General features: G+C 37.8%; 1 protein-coding gene across 6 annotated transcripts in view; it reads left to right on the top strand.

The window, feature by feature from the left end:
• The window catches only part of Mast2 (microtubule associated serine/threonine kinase 2), a 104,954-nt gene that overhangs the window by 15,714 nt on the left and 72,845 nt on the right, over window positions 1–16,395 (top strand). For all 6 annotated transcript variants that reach the window (XM_050131371.1, XM_050131370.1, XM_050131369.1 and 3 more), the window contains one exon: window positions 4,977–5,119. In XM_050131371.1, the coding sequence (XP_049987328.1) occupies window positions 4,977–5,119 (143 nt within the window). The remainder of the gene's footprint in view (window positions 1–4,976; window positions 5,120–16,395) is intronic.

Here is a 16,395-nt window from a genome sequence, read left to right as displayed (position 1 = left end):
CTGAGCTATAACCCTAGTAAAATCCTGTAATTGCTTAATTGCCTTTCTGCCTCCAAGGAAAAGACATTTATAAAATTATAAAAGAAGTCTTGGTTCAGGTGGAAAATAGTTTAGATACAGTATAATTTTAATCAATCAATAGACTATGAAAAAAAGGTGTATGGCCAGTAGAGGAGATAGGTAGAGAAGAAAATGTCCTGTTGTTCTCCTTTCCCAGTAGTAAACAGTTGTCAATTCTTTTTCTCAGTTCCCTTTTAGTGCTATTCCCCTTGGCTTTACTGCCTTACTATGCTGTCATTTTCATTGCGCTCCTTCTGCTCTTACTTTCTTCATAGAACTCTGCTTATCTTTTAACAACAGGATTATCTTCTGATTGTGGATGAATTGAACTTAAAAAAACTGATTTGTATATGCGTGTGGTGTATGCCATGGTGTGCATGTGGAGATTAGAGGACAACTTTTAGAAATTAGTTCTCCGCCATGCTGATCTGGAGGTCATTGAGGTTATCAGGCTTTGGCTACAAGTCCATTTACTTCTTCAGCCGTTTCAGTAGCCCTATAAATAGAGTTTGAATTAAGAATTAAAATGAAAAGCTAGACTGTGGTCGTGCATACTTTTAGTCCTAGTTAGTACTTGGGAGGTAGAAGCAGGTGATGAGGCCAGCCTCTAGTGGCTTTAGCTTTGTCTCTGGTCTTCAGGCAAGATTTATTTATTAAAATACAAATAATATACCATTGGTTTTTCGAGACAGGGTTTCTATGTGGTTTTGGAGTCTGTCCTGGAACTAGCTCTGTAGACCAGGCTGGTCTCGAACTCACAGAGATCCGCCTGCCTCTGCCTCCCGAGTGCTGGGATTAAAGGCGTACGCCACCACCACCACCCAGCCCAAACTTGGGTTCTTTACAAGAGCAGCAAGTTCTCTTAACTTGCCATCTCTTTAGTCCCTTCACTTTGTTATGTTTTGTAGTGCTAAATTGATTACATTCTGTGCGGTAGAGAGTTCTAAGATGTAAACATTAATTGTTTGACCAGTCTACTTGTCGCGTTTTTATTTATTTATTTTTACTTTTTGACACAGGATTTCTCTGTATAGCTCATGCTGTCTTGGAACTTGCTTTGTAGACCAGGCTGACTTCGAACTCAGAGATCCATCTGTCTTTGCCTCTTGAGTGCTGGTATTAAAGCCATGTGCCACCACCGCTTGGTCTGTCTGTGTCATTTTTGGATAACTTGATTTTAGCCATACATCTTTTGTTTTAAATTTATTTTTAATTTATTATGTATACAGTGTTCTGCCTGCATGCCAGAAGAGGGCACCAGATCTCATTGTAGATGGGTGTGAGCCACCATGTGGTTGCTGGGAATTGTACTCAGGACCTATGGAAGAGCAGTCAGTGCTCTTAACCTCTGAGCCATCTCTCTAGCCTGCCTTACATCTTTTTTTTTTTTTTTTTTTTTTTTTTTAGTTATAAACTGAATGGCCCATTAGCTCAAGCTTTTTATTAACTCTTAAAACTTATATTAGTCCATTATTCTTATCTGTGTTAGCCACATAACTCAATACTTTATTTAACAAGACAGTCACATCTTGCTTGCTTCTTCTGTGGCTGGGCTAGGACTGCCACATTTTTTTTTAAAGATTTATTTATTTCATGTTGAGTGTATTGACTGTTAGCTATGTCTGTGCACAGTGGAGGCCAGAAGAGTGTGTGGGACACCCTTGGAATTGAATTTCAAATGTTTGTTATCCACCATATGGCTTTTGGGAATTGAGCTGTGTTGTTAACCGCTGAACCATCTCTCCATTCTCTCAGCCTTGTATTTTGCTTTATGCCTTAGGTGTTTTCTTCTTTCTGTCTCTTTCTCGTGTATCTGTGTGTGTTTTCGAGCCAGAGTTTGTGTAGATTTCGCTATACTAGAACTTGCTCTTTAGACCAGTCTAGACTGCAACTCACAGAGATCTACCTGCTTCTGCCTCTGACTGCTGGTATTAAAGGTGTGTGTCACCATAGCCTCAGCTGTTTTGTTTTTTTGAGTATCTCACTGTATATCCTTGGCTGGCCTGGGACTTGCTGTGTAGACCAGGATTGCCTCAGAACTTACGGGGATAGCTGTGTTTGCTTCTGCTTCCCAAGTGTTTGAATTAAAGGCCTGTGTTACCATGCAAGGTGTTTTCATTTGTCAGTATTGCAGTTACCTAAATTTTGCTGCTCAAGCTGATACTTTTAGACAGGGCTTCTCTATGTAACAGTCCTGCTGTCCTGGAACTCACTCTGTAGACGAGGCTGGCCTCGACCTCACAGAGATCCATCCACCTGCCTCTGCCTCTTGAGTGCTGGGATTAAAAGTGTGCAATGCCATGCTTGGCTAACTGATACTTTTCTTAATGCAGCTTTCTTTATGCTTATGTAGCTTGCATCTTTGTTTTTCTAGTTTTGTTAGTAATATTCCACCTATAGACTTCTAATTTCTCTATTTATTTATTGTTTATGTATTTGTTTATTACTGTTTATTTGTTTATATGTTTGTTTATTTTTTCTGCTGTGGAGTAGGGGACAATGCCATAAGTTAAAGCCAGGGCTTTATTCATGTTATTTAAATACTGTATCTCCGAGCTATATTTAGCTAGTTCTTGCCATAATCATTTTGTCCCTTTATAGTTAATATCTTTCAGTCTTTGATATTTTATTCATTCTTTCTTTTATGTAGTTTCTGAAGGAGAGAGATCAAAACGTGCTCATTCTTGTTTTTTGTGGAGGGGATCTAACTCAGTGTCTTGCTTCTATGGGCTAGCCACTTTAGATGTGAACGCTACTCCACCTGTCACTCTACTGTGCTTTACTGAGCAGAACTTTCCATTTATGGGATGTTACTTATTTCACTGAAGAGCTAGTTTTGTTTGTTCATATTTTCCCTTTCATTTTACGCATATATTTTGGTCAACTTCTTGACAGTTTTTGTTACTGGTGTGTACCCAAATGTTCTCCCCCCCCCTCCAAATTTGTATAAACCTCTCTCTCGGCCAGGCCTTCCTCCTCTCCCTTGCCTTCCCCCTTTCTTCCCTTCCCCTTCTTTTCCTTCCCTACTTTTCATGGTGAGATAGGATCCCCTTATATGTAACCTAGGATAGATACCCTTTGTATCCAACAGTCTTTTAGCCTCCTGAGTGCTAGGATTACAGGCATGAACCACATTGTTTATCTAGCACCCCTCCTTCTCCAGACAGTATCCTCATTTGGACATTTTGAGTAGAATCCTGTTTCTAATGTTAGAGATTGAGTCAAAGCCTCACAGATAACTAAGGAAGCACTCTACCATTGAGTCATGTTCTTAACTTTATTATTATTTTTATTAAAGACTTTATGAAAACACATTTTAAGATGTTTGACAAGCGTCAAGAAAGATAATTAGTTCTTAATATATTTCTTTTAAAAAATTAAAACAGAGTAGTTATAAAAAAGGTTGAGGATAATGCCGGGTGGTGGTACACACTTTTAATCCCAGCACTCAGGAGGCACTGGTGACTAATCTCTGAGTTCAAGGCCAAGTTCCAGTAACCACCAGGGCTACACAGAGAGACCCTATCTTGGCGGGAGTGGGGGTGGGGTAGGTGGGAAGTGAGTATGAAGCAAGTATCGCGTCAAAATGAAGACATTCTTTTTAAATTGTGGTTTTGTTTTGTTTGTGATGTTTGTTTTGTACCGGACTTTGCTGTGTAGCTTACATTGTCTTCCAAACTCACTGTCAGCCCAGGTTGGCCTCAGACAGTTGTTCTGCCTTCTCATCCTGAGTGCTGGGATTACAGCTATATATGTCATCATGCCAGACACTGTAGTCATTCTTAATCTTTTCTTCTGAACTTTATTTGATTTTACCAGGTTGCTATTCAAATGAATTAGTATCATATATTCTTTGTAACAAAAACAAGAAAACTTTGAATAAATAAGATTTTGCCAGGTACAGGAAGAGATTTCAAGTGAATCAGGATAAAGCTAATGGAAAGTGCAGGACATAGCAGTATAGTTGAATGAGAGAAGATTATGAGGAAAAGGAAATAAGGCCAGAAGATACCTGAATTTTGGAGTTCTTTTTAGAATAATAAAAAATTTGACTTAATTCTTTAAACATTGGTAAGTCATTGGATGTCTTTTAAAGAAAATTAATGATACAATCACATTGATTTTTGGATAGCAACAATATGAAGGATTTGAAGAAAAGGGGGAGATGAGACTGGTATATCAGCTGCAAAATCATTGCACTTCTGGATGCTAAGTCTTCATAGGTGACTTTCATTTATTTGCCCTTCCTACTCCCGAAGATCGTTTTCTTCTGACTGGCTTGGCACTTACTGTGTATTCCAAGTTGGTCTTGAATTCTTGTCTCTACATTACTGTCTATTTTGAGATATATTTCAGTACAATTAATGTAGTTGGTAAACCTAGACTGAGCACATGGAATCTGGTAAGAACAGTATAGATTCAGTATTTGCCGTTTGAAATTACAAGGCTCAGGCTTTCATTTATTTCTTTTTTCCTTTTGTGTAGCCCTGGCTGTCCTGTAACTTGCTTTGTAAACCAGGCTAGCCTCAAACTCACAGAGATCTGCCTGCTTCTGTGTGTACCATTACCACCCAGCTCAGGCTTGTTTTGAACACTATTTCTGCATCACTCATTGCACTTGAATAGGGTAGTTAGAAGTACTTAGAAAACTCTTAAGACTGCTAGATTTAGGGTTCAGGTGTGAGGTTTAGTGTGGTGGTTGAATGTTACTGAAAACTGAATTTACTCCACTTGCTTCAGTATCCTACTTGCACTTCTCATCAATACATTTAGCTCTTTCAGATTCTAAATGGATAAGGAGGAACCTGTCTTGGTTTGTCAAAATTTTTAGTCCACTTGACAAGATTGTATTTGTATTTTTTAATTCATTTAAAAACATAAAATTACATGAATGTTTTTTTGCCTTGTGTTTGAAGGTAAGCAGCTGCTCCCTTTGTCCAGCAGTGTACACAGCAGTGTGGGACAGGTAACTTGGCAGTCTACAGGAGAAGCGTCAAATCTGGTTCGAATGAGAAATCAATCCCTTGGACAGTCTGCACCTTCCCTTACTGCTGGTTTGGTAAGTGTTTATTCAGTAAAGATTTGGGGTTCTTCTAGGAATGAATCCTTGATCATCATTTATCACATTGTTATGTGTTCTGTTTTCATTTTTAGGATTTTACTAACTTTTCCAAATGAATAAGATTGAATTTTTATTAAATAAACTCTGAGCTCTTACTTTGTAACTTGTACTGATTACTTATTATCAAGAAAATAATTGAGTATGATTATAACTTTTGGTTTTTGAAGATACTGTTTCTCTGTGTAACCCTGAACTCCGCCTGTAGATCAGATTGGCCCTAAACTCAGAGAAATCCTCCTGCCTCTGCCTCCTGAGTACTGGGTTTACAAGTGTGCGCTACCACCCTTGGGCTGATATATGGCCTTTATGATTGGTTTTTTTCTTCCCGTTTCTAATGGCTTTTAAGTGTTATTCATATTGGATGTGTCAGTATTTTTATTTCTTAAATTCTTTTGTATAGATAAATCATTTTGTGTATTTATCATTTGCTGGATACTTGGTCTGCTTTTACCTTTTGGCAATTATGAATAATGTTAGGAAGTTGATGTAATGATTTTTATGTGAACATTTGTTTTTATTTGCCTGAGAGAGAGAGAATGTGTGTGTGTGTGTACCTATCCATATAGGCATGGAATTACTGTTTATATGATAACTATATTTAATCATTTGAAGAATTTTGGTTTCTTTACATTCTTTTCATTTTTGGCTGTCATTTTGACTTTAATCATTCAGGTAAATGTAGTCTTTGATATTTTGAATCTCATCTCTTAATAACTAACAATGTTGATCATCTTTTTTTTTTTTTTGTTTTGTTTTGTTTTTTTTTGTTTTTCGAGACAGGGTTTCTCTGTGGCTTTGGAACCTGTCCTGACACTAGCTCTGTAGACTAGGCTGGTCTCGAACTCACAGAGATCCGCCTGCCTCTGCCTCCCGAGTGCTGGGATTAAAGGTGTGAGCCACCATCACCCGGCTGTTGATCATCTTTTATGTGTAATTGGACATTGTATATCTTTGAAGAAATGTCTCAATTCTTTGCCCATTTTAAAAACTGAGTACTTTTAATCACTTTATTTAATTTTTTTACATGACTTGATTCTTGTTATAGTTGCCTCTCTGAATTTAAGAGTTTTGAATCCAGCTAATTGAAAATAGGGTAAAAAATACTTCAGAAAATTTTAAGATGTTAAACTTGCATTTGCTGAGTACACTACTCTAAATCCACTTGAGTGAAGTGATGAGCTGTAGGCACACCCACCCGGCTCTATTTCTTTTTTTTTTTTTTTTAAATATTTATTTATTATGTATACAATATTCTGTCTGTGTGTATGCGTGCAGGCCAGAAGAGGGCACCAGACCTCATTACAGATGGTTGTGAGCCACCATGTGGTTGCCGGGAATTGAACTCAGGACCTTTGGAAGAGCAGGCAATGCTCTTAACCACTGAGCCATCTCTCCAGCCCCTCTATTTCTTTTTTTTAAGCATGTTTTTTAAATCTTTTTTCTTTTGTCTCCCGAGCTTACATATATTTTTAAACACATTGTAAATAGTTTAGTTTTTTGTTTTGTTTTTTCTTTTTTTCTTTTTTTGGCCCGAATCTGTCCTTATTGTATACCTCTATCTTTTTCTGAGTCTTAAATCTGCTAAACAGCATGGGTAGGATTAAAACTGCAGCTTTGGCGGCTCCATCCCACTCCTTAGCGTCCTGAGAGTCTAGGTTCATTGCAGAAGAACTGGTGGGAGATACACTTATAGACCCAACTCTATGGAGTTTCAGGGTCCATTCCTCCACCAATAGCTTGCCATTGGCTGCTTATAAACACACCATGTAAGTGTTTGGTGGATGAGCCTCTTAACTGCAAGGTTTTTGCTGCTAATGCTGAGTCAAGAAACCTCTCTTAGCCGGGCGGGTGGTGGCGCACGCCTTTAATCCCAGCACTCGGGAGGCAGAGGCAGGCGGATCTCTGTGAGTTCGAGGCCAGCCTGGTCTACAAGAGCTAGTTCCAGGACAGGCTCCAAAACCACAGAGAAACCCTGTCTTGAAAAGCCAACCAACCAACCAACCAAAGAAACCTCTCTTAAAGGAGCCACGACTCTGCTTGCCTCTAGCAAACTGGGTCCACCTGAAACAATGCTACTATCAAGAAGCTGTGCTTGACTCTGTTGTTTTCTGTCTAGAATCCTTTTTTGTTTTTTTAAAGCTTTCTCAGGCTTTATGTGGAAATTCTTGCCAAACGTTTGGCCGCCCTTAATGTAAATAGAGTCTGGGGCTTATCTTTCACGGCTGCCCAGACCCAAATAATCACACAAAAACCATTAATTACAACACTGTTTGGCTGATGGGTCAGGCTTATTCCTAACTAGCTCTTGCATTTTAAATTAGCCCATTTCTATTAGTCTATATATCTCCATGAGACTGTGGTTTACCAGTAACATTATGTCATTTTTCTCCTTCGCCATTTGCATGATGTCTCTCTAACTCTGCCTTCTTTCTCCCTGCATTCAGTTTAGTTTTTTCTGCCTATCTATATTCTTCCCTGCCATAGGCCAGAGAGCTTTTTTATTAACCAATGATAATAAAATATTCATAACATACATCGGGGAATTCCACATTCTCAGAAACAGCAGTCAGCTCTTTCTGCCATTATACATCTTTTTTTGGAAGTCACTTGCTTGTACTTCCTTATTCAACTACTGTTATTTTCTTCTTGGGTCTCTTGAGGGAGTTGAAGATTAGATAGTTACAGTTATAGATACAGTTAGAATATACGGCTACCAGATACGGAAAGAAAGTTATGATCGAAAGTAAATTAGGTACAAGACTTTGGATTCACCAAGATATAGGATAGATATGGAGTATTTTCTCTTAATTTGTCAAATACATATGGGCTAGACATTGTTAATATATTCATTGCCTGTTTATATTATATATTATTAATATATTTATTGTCTGTATATATTATATATAGTTATTGCAATTATTGTGTTTGTTTTTTTTTTTTTTTTTTTGTTTTTTGAGACAGGGTTTCTCTATGGTTTTGGAGCCTGTCCTGGAACTAGCTCTTGTAGACCAGGCTGGCCTCGAACTCACAGAGATCCGCCTGCCTCTGCCTCCCAAGTGCTGGGATTAAAGGCGTGCGCCACCACCGCCCGGCTTGTATATTGTTTTTTATATTACTTATAGTCACCTTTTTTATTTTAGACCAAAAGGGGAAATGTAGTGGTATTTCAATTGTGTTAAATAAAGCTTATGTGAGGATCAGAAAAGTAAAACAGCCCCGCTGGCCAGCCTTACAGACCAGGAAGCAATAACACACATCTTTAAACCCAATAGCCAAACTAGTTTGCCATAGTAATCAGGTGCATGCCTTTAATCCCAAAACTAGAGAAGATTATCAAACAGGAGGAGATAGATCTCAGACACAGTCTCATTTGGAGATTCCTGGAGGTAGGATCACTTTTTTTTGAATGAGGTAGAGGTAAGACCTAGCGACTGGCTGCTTTGCTTTTCTGACCTTCAGGTTGAACCCCAGTCTGTCTCTGGGCTTTTATTAATTGTGCTGCAAGGTATTATATTTGTCTTTCTTCATTTGAGTTAACTTACTCAATATGGCTTTTCCTAGATCTATCCATTTGTCTGCAGATTTCAAGTTGCCATTTTTTTTACCACTGAGTAGTACTTTATTGAGCAAATGTACCACATTTCCTTTATTCATTCTTTGGGTGAGGGTCATCTAGGTTGTTTCTGGTTATTACAAATAATGCTGCTATGAACATAGTTGAGCACTGTTGATGTCATCCTTGCTTAGGCAGAAATGTTGATAATACTTCATGGGCTTAGCTTTTCTGACATTTCTAGGAGACAAAATCTCACAGCAAACTTGTTTTTTTCACAGTCTTTTTACCTGCTCTTAAGCAATAATGCTTGATCTTTAGATGTAGGAGTTACATTGTAGATATAGGAGTTGGAGCTGGGTACCACACAGTCACTTGTCCTCTGTAGTTTTAATCAGTTCTAGTTTCTTTAATGGGCTTCTTCTGTTGTAGGGAGATACGAGTTACTGTGTTCTATAAAATCATGATAATTGTTAAGATTTCAGTATTTTTTTAACTAGTAATCATTGTCATTCTGTTTTCTTTTTTTCTTCCTTCCTTTCTTCCTTTTTTTAATTTTTTGAGACAGGGTTTCTCTGTGTAGGCCTGGCTGTCCTGGAACTTGCTCTGTAGACCAGCCTGGCCTCAGAATCAGAGAGATCTGCCTGGCTCTGCCTCCTGAGGGCTGGGATTAAAGACGTGTGGCACCACTACCTGACTAACCTGAATCTTCTTGTTTTTATTTTTGCCTTCTAGTTCTCTTAGTTATTTTCAACCTCCAATATTCTTGTGCTAGCTGATCATTTTCTTATTTCACAGAACAAATTGCTATGACTTGGAAGCTTTGGCTCCTTTACTGTGAGATTAAAATTGTACTTGTTTAAATATTCCTCCTCTATCTCTGTTCATGCTCTGGATCTTATCGCTTCTACTCCACATTTATTTGTTTGGTTGTGAAGGTAGGAAAGAGTTCAGTGGAAGGACTGGAGAGATGGCTTATTACTGTCTCTTCTTCCAGAGGACCTGAGTTCTGTTTCCACATCGTGGTTTACAGCTGCCTGTAACTCCCGTTTTAGAGGATCCGTCAATGTCTTCTAGCCTCTTCTATCACCAAGCATGCGGTGTTGTGATATTTCATTTGTATTTTAATAAATAAAGCTTGCCTGAAGATCAGAGAGTAAAACAACTCCACTGGTCAGCCTTACAGACTAGGCAGTGGTGACACACACCTTTAATTCCAGTAGCCACACTAGTTTGCTGTAGAAATCAGGATGTAGTGGTGCACGCCTTTATTCCCAGCCCTAGAGAGGAATATAAGACAGAAGGAGACAGCTCTCAGCCAGTCTCATTATGAGGATTCCTGGAGGCAGAATTTGCTGTTTTGAACTGAGGTAGAGGTGAGAACCAGTGACTATTTTGGTATTCTGACCTTCAGGTTGAACCCCAGTATCTGTCTCTTATTAATTAATTAACCCCAGTATCTGGGTTCTTTTTAATCGTGCTGCATTGCAAATAGGGCACATAGTACATTCAGGCAAAATACTCATACACATAAAATAATAAATTAATTAATAATTAAAATTTAGTGGAAACTGTCTAGATGTTTCTCTTTCCTCTCAATTTTCCCATCTTATACTCACTGTTTCTGGACTTTGGCTCCTACTACCCATGAACCCTTCCCCTAAACTACTATTAAAAAGATACCATCCTGAAAACTGTACATTCAGGGGATCTTCTTTGGCAGTGGGCCTTTATGAAGCTTGTTTTACTGTTGACCATTTTTTTTTTCCCATAGCCTTCAGTGTTGGGTTTCTTCTTACTTCTCTAACAACTCATCTTCAGTTTTCTGCAGTTTAATCAGTAAATACTATAAATATATTTTAAATACAAATACTATGTTAATACTGAATATTTATTAGGAGGTTGCAAAGTTTAAAAAAATAAGTTTTAATAAAATTTTAAAATGTAAAGAATCCAAATTGTGCCGGTGGTGGTGGCGCACGCCTTTAATCCCAGCACTCGGGAGGCAGAGGCAGGCGGATCTCTGTGAGTTCGAGACCAGCCTGGTCTACAGAGCTAGTTCCAGGACAGGCTCCAAAGCCACAGAGAAACCCTGTCTCGAAAAACCAAAAAAAAAAAAAAAAAAAAAAAAAAGATCCAAATTGTAAAAGGAAATTTTGGGGAGAGTGTACACTCTGTCCGGTCAGGTACTCCAAAAGAGAGCACCAGTGAGATGACTCAGTAAATAGAGGTGCTTGCTGTCAAGCCTAACGATGATCTGAGTTTAATCCCTGGAACCTATGTGGTAGAGGAGATAACCTATTCAGACAACTGCATGCATATCCCTCCTCCTCAAATAAACAAATGTTAACAAAAAAGGAGCTGGAGAGATTGCTTATTGGTTAAAAGTGCTTAACTGTTCCTGCTGATGGAGATTTGGATTTGGTTTCCAGTACCCATATGGCAGTTCACAAACACCTGTTACTAATTACAGGGTATTTGACACCTCTGGTCCTTGTGGGTACCTGCATAAATGTGCACATAACTCATACAGGCACACATACATAAATATAAGTCTCAAAAAAGAACTTTCCTCTTAAAAAATTGACATTTATCATTTGAATGGCCCTTTCCAACAACTTTATAAGGTAAGTGGTTGTATTCCTGCTTAATCAGAAAGTATTTGAAGGAGAATATGTTCAGAAACAATGCATTGTTCTTTCTGATTTGAAGACTAAGTTTCAGTAAGGGATGGAGATAAAATCCATTCTTTTGTAGATTATAGGGGTTCTGAATACCAAGGAAAGGAGCCAATTCAATTCCCTGGTGAATGGGAATTCGCTGCCTCTACTTAAACAGAAATAATAAAGCTAGGTTTAGAGCAAAGCACTCCTGGGTAATCCTCAGGATACTAGAGATATCACATGGCAAATATGGCTACCAGGTCCTAAGGAGTCTATAGGTATGGTCTTGAGCAGCCCAAGGAGGGGCTGCCTTTGGCAGGCTTTCTCTGGAGCAGAGTTTTGTGGTTTTTTTTTTTTTTTTTTTTTTTTTGGGACAGGGTCTCTCTGTAGCTTTGGAGCCTGTCTTGGAATTTGCTCTGTAGACCAGGCCGGCCTCTGCTTCCCGAGTGCTGGGGTTAAAGGTGTGTGCCACCACTGCCTGGCCTTGGGTAAAGTTTGAAGAGGGCTACGTCAGGGGAGATGCTGCTGTGGTGCCGAGGACGGAGGCTGCATTGTGGCTTTAAGATGGAGATTCCAAAGATCTGTTATTTAGTGATTTTTAGATAGTGCTGAGTTGAAGTCGTTTGTTTGTTTGTTTTGTTTTTTAAACGAAAACAGGGTTTCACTATGTAGTCCTGGTTTGCTTCTAACTCTGTAGATTTGCCCTCTTCAAACTCTGCCTTCTGAGAGCAGATGGGATTGAAAATTTGTGCCACCATTCCCAGTTGAAAGGTTTTCAGTTCTGCACATGCTTTAGGTATAAAGACCTGTTGTAAGCAAACACTGGTATTTCTATAATATTAATTTCAGTAACCCGATGACATTTTCCTTGGAAGTCTTTTTGCTGCTTTCCCAATTTAATGAACTGACTCCTCTTAACCGCTGTACACTTTGTTTTGTATTTGATACAGAATTTGCTTTTGGCCACTACTTATTTCTCTTTGGCTTCACTGTGGATTTGCACTTTTCTCAAATATACTCAAAAGTTTGTTAGTAATTGGTCTTTATAGTCTTTTCCATCCCTATCCAGAGTTAGCATAGTAAATGATTCTTTAGTAAATGAACAGGAGTTTTGAATCTTTGTTTTTTTTTTTTTTTTTTTTTTTTTTTTTGATTTTCGAGACAGGGTTTCTCCGTAGCTTTTGGTTCCTGTCCTGTAACTAGCTCTTCTAGACCAGGCTGGCCTCGAACTCACAGAGATCCGCCTGCCTCTGCCTCCCTAGTACTGGGATTAAAGGGTTGCGCCACCACCGCCACCGCCCGGCTAGTTTTGAATCTTTGATCTGAACAGCTTACCTGAAATACTTTAAAAATATTTTTACAAATTGTATTTGAATGAATTAGATATTATTCCTACTTGATTTCTGTTCATATATGTTTTGGCTAGTAAAGTTATTTTGATAGATTCTATGGCTTTAAAAGTCTACTTTTGCAGATAGTAATATACCATATTGCCTACCTCATGCAAATCAACTTTCTGCTCATGTCTTGTTTGTTTTTCCCACAGATACAATCTAGTTGTTTAAAGCAGGTATGGAAAAAGGAGATTGGACTTATTTAGCTTTTACAATGAACAGCTATACTGGTTGTGGTAACAGATTTAAATTTTCTGATAAAGGAAAGAGATGCATCCTTTTTTCTGTGCTATTTTCAGCAGTGAGGCTAACTCTTGTTCCTGTAGTCATATTATCAGGGGATCAGAAAAAGATCTTTTAAATAGAACTTCTTTTAAGCCCCAGGCTTGGTTGCAGCTGTTATAGCTATAGGAGGGGAGCTTTTCTTCCATGTAGAATACATGCTGAATCTGCCTTATAGCTATTGCTGTGTATTAGAGAATTTAAAAAGGCTGATTTAGGTGTCCTGTACATACCTTTAGTAGGAAATTTGGGTTAATTTCTTGAATCCATTTTGTGGCTAAAAATTTTTGCAGTGTGTTTGAAGAACAGTGGTTGAAAATTAGGAGATAATATACTAATTCTGTATTGATTATGTAGTCCTACTTTCACAAATTTTCCTGTGATTTATTAGAAAAATTACCAACTTCAATTTTCCAGTGTTTACTAAGATTTTAACCATTCCTAAAATGCTAAAAATTTAAACATTTGTGAATATTTAAATGACAAAATCCCATCATAAGAGCTAACCTTTTTGCTCTTGAAATCTTAAAAAACTGTGTTTTGATACTTGAGTTAAGGAGTAGATATCCTTAAAGTTGACTGAGGTCCTACTTTAAGTATGGTAAGCAATGACCAAAGAAAGAATTCTGAGCTTATTATAGCTTGGGTGAAGCTAAGCTTTTGCTTGCTGTGTCCTTTTAGACATCTGGAGGAATGGGGAGCATTTGCTGTGGCAGCACTGTCAGCGATGAATAGATGAATGAATTCATCCGTGCTCAGAACTCACAACACGTGTACTTTCTCCTCACAATGACATAAAGGAGCAGTGAGACCAACCTTAGCAATAATCCAGCTTCTCTGGGGGTGGAGAAAGGCTTCGGGACTGTCCAAAGGAAGATCTGCGTATTTAGCGATAAAGAAACAAAAGAGCCTGTGACAGTATGAAAGAATCTGACATTTGCTTTGTCTATACAAAGGATGAAAGGAATTTTGCCGACTTAGCCAAAACAATAACTGGTTTTGTATGAGTTTGAGCCTGAAAACAAGCAGCAGAATAACATGGGTTTTTGTTGTTGTTGTTGTTGTTTTTTGTTTTTTTTTTCCTGAAGAATTGTTTACCTTAAGAAATGGGTGTGGATCGGTTTTATTTTCAGGAAGGAAGACGTGACACGGATTTTATAAGCTTAGTAGCTGTAGGTGGAGACTTTTGTTTTGTTTGCCAAACCTTTTTAATGAGCAGTGAAGTCTGGAAAGCAAAGACAGGAATTTCTTTTTCTGGGATCTTTGTTCTTTTCTTGGTTTTCAAGATAATTTCAAACAAAGGAAGCTATCTACAGAAAAGAAAAGCAAATGACAAGTATTTTCTCTGTTTCTGCATTGATTTAATGAGAGCTTTCTGTATTTTTAGTATTAGCTGATAATTGTGTCATGGTGCTGGCTGGGTTAGCAATGTGGTGGGTTACTGGGCATAACCTGCTGTGCTGAGTGGACTGTACCTCTTTACCCAGCAGTAATAAGGCACTAGTTGTTGGTGTCTGGGGAGTGGCTTTTTTTTTTCTTTTGTGTCTGATCTTTGATATGGATGATTCCAGTATTCTGAGAAGGAGAGGGTTACAGGTGAGTCAAAGAAAGCTTTAAAAAAAATACTATTAGTGCCTTTTGAAGATGTATCAGATTGTTGCAGTTATATTCAGTGCATGGGGTAGGGGATGTCAGTAAATTCTTTATTCTGTCATATATACTTAAGATTAGAGAATTTTTGTTAAGACCTTGTTATTCTATTTTCTTTTTGTTCATTTTGTTTTGAAAGGGGTTCTTGCTGTGTTGCTCAGGTTGGTCTCCCAACTTTGAGCTCAAGTGATCCTCTTTTCTCAAACCTCCTGAATAGCTGGAATTACAGGGAGTATTATTATACCTTGGTTAGCTATTATTACTTTTGGTAGAAAAATGCTGCTTGGGCTTACTTGCATTGAATTAAATAATGAGTGAATCAATTAAATCAAACCTATGTAGGATATAAACCTAATTTTGAACATTAGATACGTAAATATTCAGCTTCTGATCATTATGCTTGTCTCTACCCCATGATGAAGTCATATGTGTGTGTGTGTAGCATTTGATTCTGTATAAAATATTAAGAACTTTTATAAACCTTTATTTTGCATATGTCATCAATTTATGTCTGCCTGTCTATATCTGTGTCTATCTGTTCTGTTTCCTCAATTCCTAAATATTTGGAAAATATTTGAAAAGGCAAATAAGGTATTTAAGAATGAGAGGAAATACAGAGACTGGCAGACAACTTTGAATTTTAATGAATACCTTTAGGATTGAAATAACTTGTCAAATTCTTTCAAATTTGGTGATGTTTATCATATGCTGTAAATCAGATCATTTTACCCTGTTCTTATTTGTAAAGAACAAAGCTCATCACTAATGTTTTTGAGAATTGACACAATGACGGTTCCAGTATTAATCATAGCTAGTTAACCAACTTATGATGGTCTTGTTGTGAAAAACAGTATTAGTTTGGCTTATTTGACATTTGTAAAGCCATCCCTCTACCCCTCAAAAAGCACATTAAGTCCTCTTAATTCCTGTGAATTTATTTTAGTTTGATTTCTTTAGTGTGTTCAGAAGGAATATGTGTAGGATAGGATTAGTAAACTTAAAATTTCAGTTGAAACAAATGGTATTTTAGTTACGATTATACTTTTTATTAAGAGAGAGGGAGTGTGTGTGTGTGTGTGTGTGTGTGTGTGTGTGCATGTGTGACATTGTGCAGTGGTGTAAGCATCAGATCCCTCCGAACTGGAGTTATAGGCATTTATGAGCCACCAGATGGAGTGCCAGGATCCAAATTTCAGTCCTCTGATGGCCCAGTAAGTGTTCTTAACCACTGGTCCATCTTTCCAGTTTCATGATTTTGCCTTTTATTAATATTTTTGTATTGAAAACACTTAAAAGCCAAGTGGAACACCCACGGAGTTCTTCAGCAGTTGTCCAGTTCAAAAATTATCGCGCACCCCTGTGGGTTCCATTGTCTCCTACAGCAGTTAATTCGGTGATTTGTCAGTAGATGTCTCAGGACAATTTTGAAAACTTAATTTAAGAAGTATTTAGAAGACCCTCATAAGTAGTGGTGCATATGCAAGTGTAACTGCTAGTGAAGAATGATTGGTCCCACAAGCATACCTGCTTGTGCTTCCTAATATCTATGTATTCTCTTTCATTGCTGGGATTCACAAATAGAATCCTGTTCCTCTGGTGGTGGATTTTAGGGTTTTTTTGTTTGGCTTGTTGTTTGTTAAATCAAGCCTTCCTTTTTTTTTTTTTTTTTTT

The sequence above is a fragment of the Alexandromys fortis genome, unplaced genomic scaffold, assembly GCF_014885135.2.
Source record: "Alexandromys fortis isolate MF-2015 unplaced genomic scaffold, M_Fortis_MF-2015_v1.1 scaffold_369, whole genome shotgun sequence".
NCBI lineage: Eukaryota > Metazoa > Chordata > Mammalia > Rodentia > Cricetidae > Alexandromys > Alexandromys fortis.
Note: the sequence above shows the minus strand (reverse complement) of the source record. Positions and strands in the feature narration are given on the sequence as shown.